This window comes from Cyprinodon tularosa, unplaced genomic scaffold, assembly GCF_016077235.1.
Source record: "Cyprinodon tularosa strain WSP-4 unplaced genomic scaffold, ASM1607723v1 ctg86, whole genome shotgun sequence".
Classification (NCBI taxonomy): Eukaryota; Metazoa; Chordata; class Actinopteri; order Cyprinodontiformes; family Cyprinodontidae; genus Cyprinodon; species Cyprinodon tularosa.
The window spans coordinates 678094-694264 of record NW_024039629.1 but is presented as its reverse complement, the minus strand read 5'-3'; the positions used below and the strand labels follow the sequence as shown (position 1 = coordinate 694264).

Here is a 16171-nt window from a genome sequence, read left to right as displayed (position 1 = left end):
AAACCAAAGATTAATTTTAAAAACTACATTATCCATTCTCCTTACATGTCCCATTAACTACCATTACTTTATTTAGAGTGGTTTTCGGTGTAATGTTATTATAATACTAGTATCTATATGTTGCATAACCATACACTCATGGAATTCAGGTAAAATCATCAATCCAGTTTTAGAACAAACTGGATCCGATTGGATCAAAAAGAATCTATTCTAAATCTTTAAAGTTGGTTTGCTAAAAAAAATGTCATTGCCCAGTTAGAGTAAGTTTGACCAGAGATAAAAGTTGTTCAGATTAAATGCAATAAAAATAAGACTTTTTTTTTTAAACAGCTTTTTTACAGCAATATTAGCTATAATCTGCATTGAGTCTCTTATTGTATATTAAGGAATATAGAAAAATTTAGCCAAATTAGGAAATATTCCAAAGTTGCATCAATATGTTTTAAGCAGCTCACAAAAAACATATTTAAAAACATTTCCACTAACTGCAAATACAACTGTAATCTTTGCTAATTTAGAAGGTTTCAACAGTCATTAAAATTGATAAAATCAGACCAGTTCTGGTCTGAATTTAGAGGTCATTAGAGGTGAGACCTAAATTTGATTTGAGTCCATCTAGAGGGTGTTTAGATTGGCATTCAGGGATGTATTTACAATGTCAGACTAAAAGTCTTATCTCCTCTGATTTAGTGCCCATGAGGGTTTGTTGTTCTGCCGCTTTAATGGGTAAGTAAAGCTCTCCCACAGTGTAATCATCAATAGATCACTGCAATTGAAAAACATTATCACAAAATAATTTATTGATAATGATTTTTCAAATGTATTAAATAATAAAAATTAATGATAACTGACACCAATCTCAAACGATATTTTGCAGATAAGAAATAATCACATAGATTTGCTGCACAGTCACTGTTTGACTGCATGCTTTAATATCAAACCGTTAGCCAGTTTTTTTCCACATTATTCTATTTTATTTTACTTCTTCTAGAAGCAGGTTTGTGTACATTAAAACTTTAGTTTCCATAGAATAAACCATTTAAAGAAAATTCCTCGTATTTCAAACTTGTTTATTTCAGCCAATACTTATACACTTGAATATGTAGATCTTTTTTTATTATTGAGTAAGTAAAACCCTGCCACCGTTTCATCAATAAAAGATCACTCAAGTTGAAAACATGATCATTATATAAATGAATCCGTTTCACTATTAATGATACTACTACTACTAATAATAATAACATGAAGTTGTCAGAGACCAAATGTTTCATATATAACCAAAGATTGATTTTTAAAACTACATTATCCATTCTCCTTACATGTCCCATTAACTACCATTACTTTATTTAGAGTGTTTTTCGGTGTAATGTTAATATAGTACTAGTATCTATATGTTGCATAACCATACACTCATGGAATTCAGGTAAAATCATCAATCCAGTTTTAGAACAAACTGGATCCGATTGGATCAAAAAGAATCTATTCTAAATCTTTAAAGTTGGTTTGCTAAAAAAAAATGTCATTGCCCAGTTAGAGTAAGTTTGACCAGAGATAAAAGTAGTTCAGATTAAATGCAATAAAAATAAGAATTTTTTTTAAACAGCTTTTTTACAGCAATATTAGCTACAATATGCATTGAGTCTCTTATTGTAAATTAAGGAATATAGAAAAATTTAGCCAAATTAGGAAATATTCCAAAGTTGCATCAATATGTTTTAAGTAGCTCACACAAAACATATTTAAAAACATTTCCACTAACTGCAAATACAACTGTAATCTTTGATAATTTAGAAGGTTTCAACAGTCATTAAAATTGATAAAATCAGACCAGTTCTGGTCTGAATTTAGAGGTCATTAGAGGTGAGACCTAAATTTGATTTGAGTCCATCTAGAGGGTGTTTAGATTGGCATTCAGGGATGTATTTACAATGTCAGACTAAAAGTCTTATCTCTGATTTAGGGCCCACGACGCTTTGTTTTTCTGACGCTTTAATGGGTAAGTAAAGCTCTCCCACAGTGTAATCATCAATAGATCACTGCAATTGAAAAACATTATCACAAAATAATTTATTGATAATGATTTTTCAAATGTATTAAATAATAAAAATTAATGATAACTGACACCAATCTCAAACGATATTTTGCAGATAAGAAATAATCACATAGATTTGCTGCACAGTAACTGTTTGACTGCATGCTTTAATATCAAACCGTTAGCCAGTTTTTTTCCACATTATTCTATTTTATTTTACTTCTTCTAGAAGCAGATTTGTGTACATTAAAACTTTAGTTTCCATAGAATAAACCATTTAAAGAAAATTCCTCGTATTTCAAACTTGTTTATTTCAGCCAATACTTATACACTTGAATATGTAGATCTTTTTTTATTATTGAGTAAGTAAAACCCTGCCACCGTTTCATCAATAAAAGATCACTCAAGTTGAAAACATGATCATTATATAAATGAATCCGTTTCACTATTAATGATACTACTACTACTACTAATAATAATATAAAGTTGTCAGAGACCAAATGTTTCATATATAACCAAAGATTGATTTTAAAAACTACATTATCCATTCTCCTTACATGTCCCATTAACTACCATTACTTTATTTAGAGTGTTTTTCGGTGTAATGTTAATATAGTACTAGTATCTATATGTTGCATAACCATACACTCATGGAATTCAGGTAAAATCATCAATCCAGTTTTAGAACAAACTGGATCCGATTGGATCAAAAAGAATCTATTCTAAATCTTGAGAAATCTTTAAAGATGGTTTGCTAAAAGAAAAAAAAAAATGTCATAGGCCAGTTAGAAAGTTTGACCAGAGATAAAATATGCCTATTTTTTTTTTTTTTTTACAGCAATATTGGCTACAATCTGGATTGAGTCTCTTATTGTAAATTAAGGAAGATAGAAAATGTAGCCAAATTAGAAAATATTCCAAAGTTGCATTAATATGTTTTAAGCAGCTCACAAAAAAACATATTTAAAAACATTTCCAGTGACTGCAAATAAAACTTTAATCTTTGCTAATTTAGAAGGTTTCAACAGTCGCCCTCGTCTTCACTGCATATTACAACTCACATTGATAAAATCAGACCAGTTCTGGTCTGAATTTAGACGTAATTAGAGGTGAGACCTTAATTTGATTTGAGTCCATCTAGAGGGTGTTTAGATTGGCATTCAGGGATGTATTTACAATGTCAGACTAAAAGTCTTATCTCCTCTGATTTAGTGCGCCAGATTAATTGTTTTTCTGCAACAGGTATGGGTAAGTTAAGCTCTCATACAGCTTCATCATCAATAGATCACTGCAATTGAAAAACATTATCAATAAATAATTTATTGATAATGTTTTTTCAAATTTATTAAATAATTAAAATTAATGATAATTGACACCAAATCTCAAACGATATTTTGCAGATAAGAAATAATCACATAGATTTGCTGCACAGTCACTGTTTTACTGCATGCTTTAATTTCAAACCATTAGCCAGTTTTTTTCCACAGTATTTTATTTTACTTCTTACAGAAGCAGGTTTGTGTACATTAAAACTTCAGTGTCCATATAATAAACCATTTAAAGGAAATTCCTGGTATTTCAAACTTGTTTATTTCAGCCAATACTTTTACACTTGGATCAAAAAGAATCTATTCTAAATCTTGAGAAATCTTTAAAGATGGTTTGGTAAAAAAAATAGAAAAAAATGTCATAGGCCAGTAAGATTAAGTTTGACCAGAGATAAAAGTAGTTAAATTAAATGCAATAAAAATATAACTTTGAGTCTCTTATTGTAAATTAAGGAAAATAGAAAATTTTGCCAAATTAGGAAATATTCCAAATTTGCATTAATATGTTTTAAGCAGTTCACAAAAAAAACATATTTAAAAAATTTCCACTGACTGCAAATACAACTGTAGTCTTTGCTAATTTAGAAGGTTTCAACAGTCGTCCTCGTGTTCACTGCATATTACAACTCACATTGATAAAATCAGACCAGTTCTGGTCTGAATTTAGAGGACATTAGAGGTGAGACCTAAATTTGATTTGAGTCCATCTAGAGGGTGTTTAGATTGGTATTCAGGGATGTATTCACAATGTCAGACTAAAAGTCTTTAGGGCGCATGACGCCTACTGGTTGTTCTTTCTCATCTATGGCTAAGTAAAGCTCTCCTACAGCTTCATCATCAATAGATCACTGCAATTGAAAAACATTATCAATAAATAATTTATTGATAATGTTTTTTTTAATTTATTAAATAATCAATTACCATTAATGATAATTGACACCAAATCTCATACATATTTTGCAGATAAGAATAATCAAATAGATTTGCTGCACAGTCACTGTTTGACTGCATGCTTTAATTTTAAACCAGTAACCTGTTTTGTGCTTCTAATTTTTTTTCACAATATTCTATTTTATTTTACTTCTTACAGAAGCAGATTTGTGTACATTAAAACTTCAATGTCCATACAATCAGCCATTTAAAGAAAATTCCTGGTATTTCAAACACTCAAGTTGAAAAACATGATCATTATATAAATGAATCAGTTTCACTATTAATGATACTACTACTACTACTAATAATAATATGAAGTTGTTGTCTCAGGGACCAATTGTTTTATACAAGATCTTTAAGTTATTCTTTTCTTTGTGGGTTGAAACATTTTCAAATGCTTAAAACCAATCACCAGTTATGAATCTAATGTTTCTATCGTCTTTTTTAACCCTCTTTAGATACCCCTGAAATGCTTCAAGATTCAGGTAGGTCAAATAATCAAAGGCTCAAAAAGAAATAAGATAATCCACAGCCAAGCACAGAATATTATTGAATCTGTGCAGCTTTATATCAGATTTATATAAACTTGTTTGCTGATTTAAATTATAGCTGTTTTTAAAAAAATAAATAAAGATTTGTATATGAATTCTTGTTATGGCAATATGATATATTTATTGCCCACCCAGTGGACCCCTGATTGTGTTGTGATGAAAAAATCTTATTTAATCAAATCATATTTATACTCTCATTGTTTCTGAATGTCTAAAATCAATATCATAGCTTATAGCATAACATCCCTAAAGATCGATTCCTATAACAAAAGATTGATTTCTAAAAAATAAATTTTTTATTCTCCTAACAGGTCCCATTAACGGCCATTTCTTTGTTTACAGTATTTTGTTCTGTGTAATGTTAATGTAATACTAGTATCTATATGTTGCATAACCATACACTCATGGAATTCAGGTAAAAATAACAATCCAGTTTTAGAACAAACTGGATCTGATTGAATTAAAAATAATTTATTCTAAATCTTGAGAGATCTTTAAAGATGGTTTACTTTAAAAAAAAAACGTCTTTTTTTTTTTTACAGCAATATCAGCTACAATCTGGATTGAGTCTCTTATTGTTAATTAAGGAAAATAGAAAATGTAGCCAAATTAGGAAATATTCCAAAGTTGCATTAATATGTTTTAAGCAGCTCACAAAAAAAAAAAAATTTAAAAACATTTCCACTGACTGCAAATACAACTGTAATCTTTGCTAATTTAGAAGGTTTCAACAGTCGTCCTCGTCTTCACTGCATATTACAACTCAATTGATAAAATCCGACCAGTTCTGGTCTGAATTTAGAGGTCATTAGAGGTGAGACCTAAATTTGATTTGAGTCCATCTAGAGGGTGTTTAGATTGGTATTCAGGGATGTATTTACAATGTCAGACTAAAACTGTTATCTTCTCTGATTTAGCGCCCATGATGCCTACTCCTTGTTTTTTTCCTGCACGTATGGGTAAGTAAAGCTCTCCTACAGCTTTATCATTAATAGATCACTGCAATTAAAAAATATGATCAGTAAATTATTTATTGATCATTTATGAAATTTATGAAATAATCAATTAACATTAATGATAATTCACACCAAATCTCAAACGATATTTTGCAGATACGAAATAATCACATAGATTTGCTGCCCAGTCACTGTTTGACTGCATGCTTTAATTTCATACCAGTAGCCTATTTTGTGCTTCTAATTTTTTTTTCACAATATTCTATTTTATTTTACTCTTTGATCTCTTTCACTATTGATGATATTATAACTAATAAAAATATCAAGTTGTTGTCTCAGGAACCAAATGTTTTATAACAAGATCTTTAAGTTATTTATTTTCTTTGTGGTTTAAGACTTTTCCAAATGCTAAAAAAACTACTAACAGTTATGTTTCTAATGTTTCTATCTTCTTCAGTGTTCAGGTAGGTCAAATAATTAAAGGCTCAAAAACACAAAAGATAATCCACAGCAAAGCACAAAATATTCAATCTGTGCAGCTTTATATCAGATTTATATTAACTTGTTTGCTGATTTTAATTATAGCTGTGTTTAAAAAAAAATTTTTAAAGGAATAGTACACCCAAAACATGATTAGCCTTCATTTTCTACTCACCCCCATGCTGAACAACACTCTGGAGTACTTTTTTGATATCTCAAATGCATCTGGAGATCTGGGAGGCTTCTTGCTGTCTGCTGACATTCAAATAATGGAGGTCTATAGTGCCCGAGGCAGAAAGGTCCATAAAAGTCCACAAAAAACGTGTCAATATTCCTCCATACTGCTCGTCCAATGTATTCCAAGTGTCCTGAGTTGGTAGCGTCCATAATTTACTCGAAACAAAGTCATTTAGAATGTTTTTAGAGCATAAACAGTAGTGTATAGGATTTCATTAAAGTGCGTCCCTGCGAGTTCACGAGCCTACGGAAACTGCAGCAGACCAAACCAGATGAAAGTGCGCATTCAGCGTCTGCTCTTGATAATGCAAGCGTAGAAGAAGAAATGTGCTGTTAACCTGTGCAAAGAAAGAAACAACGAAAGAAAAATGTCTGAGGACTTCAGTGTTGAGGAAGAGCATGAGTTCTTTGCCGAGCTGAATGCGCACTTTCATCTGGTTTGGTCTGCTGCGGTTTCCGTAGGCTAGTGAACTCGCAGGCGCGCGCTTTTAGGAAATCCTATACACTACTGTTTATGCTCTAAAAACCTTCTAAATGACTTAGTTTCGAGTAAATTATGGACGCTACCCACTCAGGACACTTGGAATACATTGGACGAGCAGTATGGAGGAATATTGACACGTTTTTTGTGGACTTTTATGGACCTTTCTGCCTCGGGCACCATAGACCTCCATTATTTGAATGTCAGCAGACAGTAAGAAGCCTCCCAGATCTCCAGATGCATTTGAGATATCAAAAAAGTACTCCAGAGTGTTGTTCAGCATGGGGGTGAGTAGAAAATGAAGGCTAATCATGTTTTGGGTGTACTATTCCTTTAAATTTCTTTTTTTTAAACACAGCTATAATTAAAATCAGTCCATGGGACATGTAGCTGTCCACAAGCCATTGTCCTTGATGAGATGGAAGTTTATCAACTGGCACTACAGTTCTGGGCACATCCACAGATGTTCGCGGGTAGGGGAGGGGGCAGCAGTTCTTCTGTGCCCTTTTGCTATAACATCCAGGGGAGATTTTGATAAGGGAGTGAGGCCAAATCCAGAATAACACTTATTGTTTTGAGAGCAGGCTGCACAGGAATTTTCCGTCAACCTTGAGTCTTTTCTTGCAGGCTCTCTGTGGCAAATCCAATATTCCAAATGTATTGGGCTTTTCCACTTTGAAGCAAGCATGCAATCCAAGATATTATCCCATCTTACCTTTGAGTTCAACCACCGCAGCCAGCCTGTGTTCAATCGCAACCAGCATACGGCTCAGCTCCCGATCTTGCTCGTTCACAGCCTTTGTGAGCGCATCAACTGCTGCCGGGAGCCTGATCAATGCCCAGATTGCTGTTATTGGAGATACATCATGTATCTTCCAAATCCAAACAGGATAAATCCAAGTATCATAAATCTGGAAATCCATACATCTTCGATATTTTCCAGTGACAGCATTGTAAAACACACCATCCTCCAAGCCTTCCAGGAGTCCATGGTGTATCCTAGAAGTATGTCACAGCAGGACAAGACGGGTCCCCTTTTCCATATCTTTCAGTTGAGAAAATTTGATCAATTACATTGAGAGACCAGCTGACAAGATCCATTGTTTGAGTTCGGGTGATATAAAGAGAGAGCTCAGAAACGATAAGACACAGCAAAGCAAGAACAAATCAGGGAGATCAGGGAGTTGCAGAGAAGCAGGAAAATGTGACCACCTCCTTCAACAGGTTGTTGTAGCATAACATCCCTGAAGATCAATTCATATAACCAAAGATTGATTTAAAAAATACATTTTAATTTAATGTATCTGGAAAAACAAACAACAGTGTCTGCATATTATTTGAAAATTTTATTTTTGCAGTACTTTGCATCAAAATCACAATTATTTTTTTCCCTATTTATGTTTGGTTGGAATTTACAGTATAACTGTCAGAGTGATAAAACAGCTTGGTTTCAGTGGTATTTAGACTTGTATCAATCTTCCTCTTCATCTCCAGATGAAGCTGAGGTAGAAGAAATTCGAGACCTGCCACCCCTTAAAGAGCCTCTGCTGCAGCTCATCTCCTTGCAGAAGGCTGCTGGCTACTGGCTGCTTGATCAAGATCTGGCTGCTGTGCTGGAAAAGCCCAGCGACGAGGTGGAAAAGGCGAAGCCAGCAACGGTGGGTCACCCTCAAATACACTAGTATTTTTAAATTTAATTTCAAAGAATTCCCACATGAAATATTCGATGTAAAAAAAATTATTAGCAGTGAAAATTACTATTTCTATTGATTGTCAGGACTTTCTTCGTAATGTTCAGGGTTGCATCTAATGGTTTTATGACTTGTTTTTTATGACATTTTAAAAAATAAGATGCAACAAAAACAAACATGCAATCACATCTGATAACATCTTGGAGGCCAGGTGGTCTGCCGTCCATGTTTTTGCACTGAAAGAAGAAAGCATAGTACAAAGAAAGACCCAACACATGCTTGAATGGATTATTAAAACTCAAAAAAGATATGACTGTGCAATATTTGAATCTAGGACTTTTTTCCTGTTTTGAAATTGAGCCAAAGACATATTCAATGTTGAGCCTGTAGTAATCAAATACTTATTAAACATTTAAAACTTAATCAGCAATATTACCACAAAGTTCTATAGATTAGATTTAACAGTAACTACCAAACTGAAAATAGTAAAACCAAGCATATAAGTTTATATCTCACTTCTTAATATTTCTGTGTTATTCTTTATAGATCAATAATAAAGTGATAATTATTAGCATGTGAACGTGGCAGGATTTCATAGAATACCTAAAAGAAACTAAAATCCAATATCAAACAAACCTTGAAATTAACCATTTCTGTGTGTTTGTAAATTAGGTCAAGAATGAGGTGTGGGCCTCTATTCTAGCTCTGATTTGGCTTCATGGTTTTAAGTTGGATGCAAAGGAGGAGTGGGAGCTTCTGTCTATGAAGGCTGCATCATGGATTAAAGCTCAGAACGGTAATATCAGCAGGATACTGCTGTTATTCACAGTGTGTGATTAAAAAAATTCAAACTATGAGCAAAACTAATACCAATCAATAATTTTTCCCTTCAGCTCCATGTGTGTCGGAGTGTGTGGAAGCTGGAAATACACTGTTGGGCTGCAGCGTGAAGAAAGAAGCTCTGGGCCTCTGAGGTTTTCCATGAACAGACTTCAGTAACACTGTGGAGGCGCCAAACTGCACAAAGGAATATAAAACAAAGTTGTTGAGATTTAACCTACGGTAGATTTAGTCTATCTTAATGAGCTTTGTATTTTTCATTTTACACCTATACATGTGTATGCCAGGAGGAATCACTATATTTGTCTGTATCCATGAAAAAGAGGCATAGAGATAATTTTTGCTAATGGCTTTTACCATAAACATCAATGTAATACATGAAAAAATGCATTCAAATAAAGAAATATGTACCTTTCCTAACTCACATCTTTGTCATTAGAAATGCCCAGTATGTGAGGGGTGTGGTAGCACTGTGATTGGCTGTTAGTAAACAATTTTGTTGAAACCTAAAATCTTGTATGTACTCTTGAGTTATCCACTGAATAAGATAAACATCCTCAAATAACTCAGAGAAATGCATCTATATTTAACTTCTAGATCAGAGGTCTGTAACCTTTAACAGCCATTTACCCCTTGCTCACACTGGCTCCGGTGCGGTTACCGAGCCGACGGAGACCGCAACTCCCGCACACCCCCTCTCACACCGCCCTTTTGACTACGGTGCGGTGCGGCTCTGCGGCTCCGGCAACAAGTCCGGAGATTTAACAGAAGTTCACTTGAGTTCACGTAACTTCACGCGATAACACGGCCCAAATAAGGATATTTGCGAGAGCTTGTTGCGGAGGTTCTCCGGCACGCCGCAAGGATAGCTTTCTTGCGGAATTTTCTGCAGCGCCGGAGTGTCTCGGTAACCGCAGCCGGACAGCTCAGCAGCTGGTGAGAGAGGTTTACGTCTTTTTAAGGACTTGGAATCACTGCGGCGCCGCACCCACCGCACAGCAACGGTAAGACCGGAGTCTGTGTGAGCCTGGGGTTAGCCTGGTTCCAACTCGTTACATGTCCCAGGGCAAGTATGATCTTTTTTTTTTTTTTTATACTGAATGTCTGCCCTAACCCCTAAATCCCTTAATCATTATATAGAGCGGGGACTTTAAAATGAACTCCGTTAACTGACCGTTCACACAGATGATCACTGCTTTTCTCTTCCTGTTGGTCACATAACTCCGCCTCTCCACATGTGACTGCGCCGTCTTTATTTGTAGCCACTACACAAAATCCCATAATGCTTGGCGAGGAGAGCACACGCAAAGCAATCTGGGATATATCTGCTCGTCTAGTGACCATCAATGATCACTAATTTTCATGGAGCATTGTGGGAAACTTTGAGTCCACTACTTTTTCATCCACTAGACATTCTGACACTGGTCTAAAATGGCATATCCACTATAAAGTGCCTTATTTAGTGATTAGGGTGGATGTTTGGGACAAAGCCATTGAGTCTGAATGATGCAAAGTCTCTATTTTAGGGCTAAACCAAAGGTCTTCAACAGGGGGTCTGCGACTGTAGTAAACAGATAAATGGAGGCAGATGATGTCTTCCAGTCATCAATGCACACATTCAGCAACACACAGGAGCTCCTTCAAGCTGGGCACCATTTCATTCACAACACCTGTCCCATCAACAAGGAATCAGAATCAGAAATACTTTAATTACTTTTGTTACATTACTCCATCTGTAATAGAGTGACTATAGGACCAGTTTGATATAATACGATTTCATACAATATATATAATTAGGGGTCCCCGCTCCATCTCACCATCAGTTTGGGGGTCCTTGGCCTTGAAAACGCACAAACAGAGGGTTAGTGAGTAGGTGTAGGGCTTAGGGGCCAATTTTTAGATTGGGCCTACTTTTCCAAATACTCCTGCTTATGCAGCATTACTCAAGGCACAGGACATGGACTGCTTTACGCACTGCATATGAACTGCTGGGACAAATTGTTTGTTCTGTGTTGCCACTTAATCTGTTGATGTCAGGTCCAGTAAGTTCAGAATGGTGTTAATATAAGGAATTCCAGCCTGTGATGTTTGTATTTTTGGTTTTATATGATGGTTTAGGTTAGACATCTTCTGTACAGTTAGAGACAGATTGGTGCCTATACAGCAGCAGCTGCACTGAAAATTTCACTGTAGAAGTACATGTAAACTGATGTAATGAATTAGGAGAAAATTGTGGCAAACTTGTCAAGACAGTATTGGAATAAGTTTCAATATATGTACATCATGAAAAGAAAAGATATAAACTTTAGTCAAATCAAACCAGAGATGATGTTTTAGACTGTAGAGAAAAAAAAACTTGAAACAGAATTTGTTTCCTTTAGCAAAACCACAGTTTGTCTGTTCGCTTTCCTTTAGGTCGGCTGTCTGTCCTTCCTCCACACTTGCAGTAAGTAGTTTTTTCTCAAGGTATAGTGAAAAAGTCCATGTTGCTGTTATTTTTTTCCCTCTGGTTCAATTGGATATAGCCACTGTAACCTATGCATATATGTAACGAATTAAAATACACAAAGCCTCTCTGGTATTAGGTTATGTGCGTGTGTCCTTAAAATCCGTGGCCATGGTGACTTGCACACCTCCTCAGAAGACTGTCAAAAAGAAAAGTGCGAGAGGCTTCTCCAGATCTGGTCCAAGACAGACTGTAGAAGATCATTTTTGCCTACAGCTATCAACTCCTTTAACAACTTGTTGAAAAACTGCCCATTGGTTAGTGCAACTTTGGACTTTCCTTTTGGATTAATAAAGGAAATGTGACCTTGATTCCCTGAATGAAAGTATTCTTAAATTGAAATGAACTTTAATTGAATTAAGTTCTATGTGACGTGGCATTGAGGCAATCAGCATGTGTCATGAAGATTTTCTTGATCCTTGCAGTCACCCCTTTGTTGTTGAGTCGAGTGCCCCCTATTTTCCTCCAGAGAATACCCCATAGATTCTCGACGGGGTTAAGGTCAGGAGAGATGTCTGGCCTGCCAAGCACTTGACGAGGCCATCAAACCAGGTTTTGGTGCTTCTAGCGATATGGGCAGGGTCCAGGTTGGGCTGGAAAATGAAATCTGGATCTATATACAGATCCACAGCAAAAGGAATCATGACGTCCTGTAAAGCACTCTGGTATACTGTTACAGCAACATGGATTTAAGAAAGCAGATTTTATCAATACTTGCAATGGATATTTCACAATGGACCTAAAGCAGGTTGGGTTCTGTTACCGGTCTTCCTTCAAACCCTTTGACCTTGATTCCAGAATGAAAAGACAAACTTTACTTTAATCAGAAAAGAGGATCTTGGACAATCGAAAACAGTCCAGCCTTTCTTCTCCATGACCCTGTTGAGACACAGGCTATTCTGTCCAACCCATGAATTTGTGCTGTCGTCCTCCAAATTAAATTCCACAGAAATAAAAATATATGTTATTTTTGTTTTTGTTACATTAAAATATGTGGAAAACTTAATGAAATCTGAATAAAATTGTTAAAGACAATATATCCAGCTCTGATTGGATGCCCTTTGGACAGAAGGTGGGAAACTAAAGGATTCTAACTAAATTCATTTCTCTGTTGGATAATGTCTCCCAACTGTTGCAGAACTGGAGAGGTCCTTCAGTGACAGACTGCTGCACCCTAAATGCACCAGGGAGCGTTATCACAGATCCTTCCCCCCAGCAGCTACAGAACTTTATACCATCACTGTTCCCAACAACCTCAATAAGTTATATTTCCGCTGATTTTGGACAGTTTCAACTTTGTCAATTAAATAACATGCTGCTGTCATTTTGCACATCTCTGATGTTGCTGCTGTTTTCAAATATCCATTATTGTAAAAAATGTCCATAGCTTTATATTAGTTATTTATTCTTCAGGTGCACAGTTTTTATATTGTTAAAACACTTTACAGTACAGTATTTTATTGTTTATCTTTTAACTCTTCAGCACTATGTTGTTCTTATACATTTTTTAAAGGCCCATATTTGTTTTTCTTCATTTTCTATAACCTTTTTGCTGCTGTAAACACCAGAATTCAACCATTGTTGGAAAATAAAGGGATTTTCTATTCTATTCTATTGTATTTTTGTAAGTAGCGCAGAATTGCAAAGATATTCAATGAGTAGCAACATATTCTAATAGAGCTCACGGTACTGTGACTGTATAAATAATAATAAATAGAATAAGAACTGGTCCTGTAGAAGCGAATTGTGTTGCCCTAGGTCATCGTGACCTTAAGCTCACAATAATTGATAACACAGAGCAAGCAGTCTGGAAGCCACGTACACATCTTGGCAATAACAAGTGTTCACAGGCTTGAAGCCAAGTACAAGTCTTGAAAAACAGAGTCTTTAAAAGCCCACTCGCACGCAATCCGGTCACAGGCCAAGAACTTCCAGGTAATTTTATCAGAGCGTCCAGTCGTGCACATACATCCACACAGTGCAATGTTGAAACTATATAAACGCCCAGATTTGAATGAGAAGTTGAGAAAAGCTAGATGTGTTCTGTTGAAATGTTCAGCGCTGTGTTACGTGTACTGAGGACAGCATGTCAATTTGATCTATAAAATAAACGCTTCTTCTCCCGTCCTGGGGCAATCAGATGATCGACTGAAGGTGTCCTGATTTTTTGACATTCTACCATTGAAAACCACCACAGTCCCAGGTTTTTAAATGGAAATCTTTTTAAGATGGGGACTTATCTTACTGGTTTTTGTAGTTGGTGTGATAATGTAGAACCAATGGAGCATGTTTTTATTATTTGTAGAAAATATCAAATTAAAGAACATTATTAAAAACAGCAAATAGTCATATGTTTCATGTATAGAAGCCTACGCTTTTATTCATCCTCTGCACTGCACATATCTATTTATTTGTCCACCATACTTTTATCTTTTCAAAATATTTTATGTGTTTCATGTGTTTTTATGTGTGAAGTGTGAATGTTTGCTTGAAAGAATCAGAATCAGAATCAAGTTTATTGCCAAGTACCGGTAGGTTTGCACTTACAAGGAATTTGACTTGGTGTTGTTGGTGCAGACAAAAAAAAACAAAACAAAACGAAATAACAAAATAAGATATAATATATATATATATATATATATATATATATATATATATATATATATATATATATACACAGAAGCTATATACAAACAGTAGACTGTGCGTTAATGTAACGCAGAAATCCTGAATGGGGGAGAGAAACATTGTCCAGTGTCATGGGCGGGTCTTGGCCTTGTTGATAAGGCCGATAGCAGATGGGAAAAAACTGTTTTTGTGACGGGAGGTTCTGGTCCTGATGGACCGCAGCCTCCTGCCAGAGGGTAGTGACTGAAATAGTTTGTGACTGGGGTGCGAGGGATCAGCCACCATCTTCCCTGCACGCCTCAGAGTCCTGGAGGCGTGCAGCTCCTGGAGAGATGGGAGGTTGCAGCCAATCACCTTCTCTGCAGACCGGATGACACGCTGCAGTCTGCTCTTGTCCTTAGCGGTGGCACCAGCGTACCAGATGGTGATGGAGGAAGTGAGGATGGACTCAATGATGGAGGAGTAGAACTGCACCATCATTGTCCTGGGCAGGTTGAATTTCTTCAGCTGCCGCAGGAAGTACATCCTCTGCTGGGCTTTCTTGGTCAGGGAGTCGATGTTCAGCTCCCACTTTAGGTCCTGGGAGATGATAGTTCCCAGGAAGCGGAAAGACTCCATAGTGTCAATGATAATAATAATAATAATGTTAGAACTCTAAATATACAGTTATATGTTTATATTACTTGTTTTATGTATTTATTACTGTTCTCAAGGCTGCACTTCAAAAAAATGAAATTTTCTAGAGCAGTTTTAAACGAAATTTCTTTTTGTATACACTTGTGTATACAAAATGACAAAATAAATCTGTCTAAGTCAGAGTCAGATATATAAATTGAAATACAACAAACACTTTACAGAATAAATATGATGGGGCTAGTAGTAATTTTTGTTTGGGTTCCGGCACATAATAAGATTAAGGGAAATTAAATGGCCGGTTGACAGGATGGCTAAGGAGAGTACAAATAAGGTAAGGATAGATATTAATGTTAGCTTTAGAAGAACAGAAATAATGGGTATAATTAAACAAAAAAACAAAAGAGATGTGGCAAAAGTTATGGGAAGAAGAACAGAAAGGAAGTTGGTTGTGTAAAATCCAAAAGAGAATTGGACTAATGAGAAGAATAGAAAGGAACAGAAGAGAAGAGATAATTATTTCACAACTAAAATATTGGATTCAGAGAAACAAGTTAAATAGGAAACTTGGTAATATGAAAATGAAACTTCACATTGTGATTTACTGTAAACTGATTCAGGAAACAGAAGATATAACTTCATAGTTGTTGTTTTTTTTTTTTTTTTAAACAGTTTAAATTGTATGTCAGGATATAATGTTTTGTTTGTTTTCTTCATGTGGTCCACAAACCTTACCAGTTGGTGGCGGTAATGCTCACCTAACGTTTTTGCCAACCGGCAAAACAAATTCTAGAAGAAGAAGACGTAACGGTACAATGGCTCCCTCGTGTGGCCATCTATAGTTATTGCAGGAAGAAACCTACGTTGTTGCCTTA

The 16171-nt window shown here is 35.4% G+C and overlaps 1 protein-coding gene across 1 annotated transcript; it reads left to right on the top strand.

Moving 5' to 3' along the window:
- The first annotated feature begins 5675 nt into the window (after nt 1-5675).
- On the top strand, nt 5676-10041 carry LOC119775252 (von Willebrand factor A domain-containing protein 5A-like). The gene is made up of 4 exons (XM_038273164.1): nt 5676-5803; nt 8493-8656; nt 9362-9485; nt 9583-10041. Exons 1-4 carry the CDS (start codon nt 5716-5718, stop codon nt 9660-9662), a joined length of 456 nt encoding a protein of 151 aa, XP_038129092.1. The 5' UTR covers nt 5676-5715; the 3' UTR covers nt 9663-10041.
- Nucleotides 10042-16171: the final 6130 nt, after the last annotated feature.

Excerpts from the sequence above, each read along its gene's own strand:
- LOC119775252 (XM_038273164.1), top strand. The coding sequence starts at position 5,716 with ATGTATTTACAATGTCAGACTAAAACTGTTATCTTCTCTGATTTAGCG. Across the intron at positions 8,657-9,361 it reads AAAAGGCGAAGCCAGCAACG|GTCAAGAATGAGGTGTGGGC; the intron begins GTGGGTCACCCT and ends TTTGTAAATTAG. Across the intron at positions 9,486-9,582 it reads ATGGATTAAAGCTCAGAACG|CTCCATGTGTGTCGGAGTGT; the intron begins GTAATATCAGCA and ends TTTTCCCTTCAG.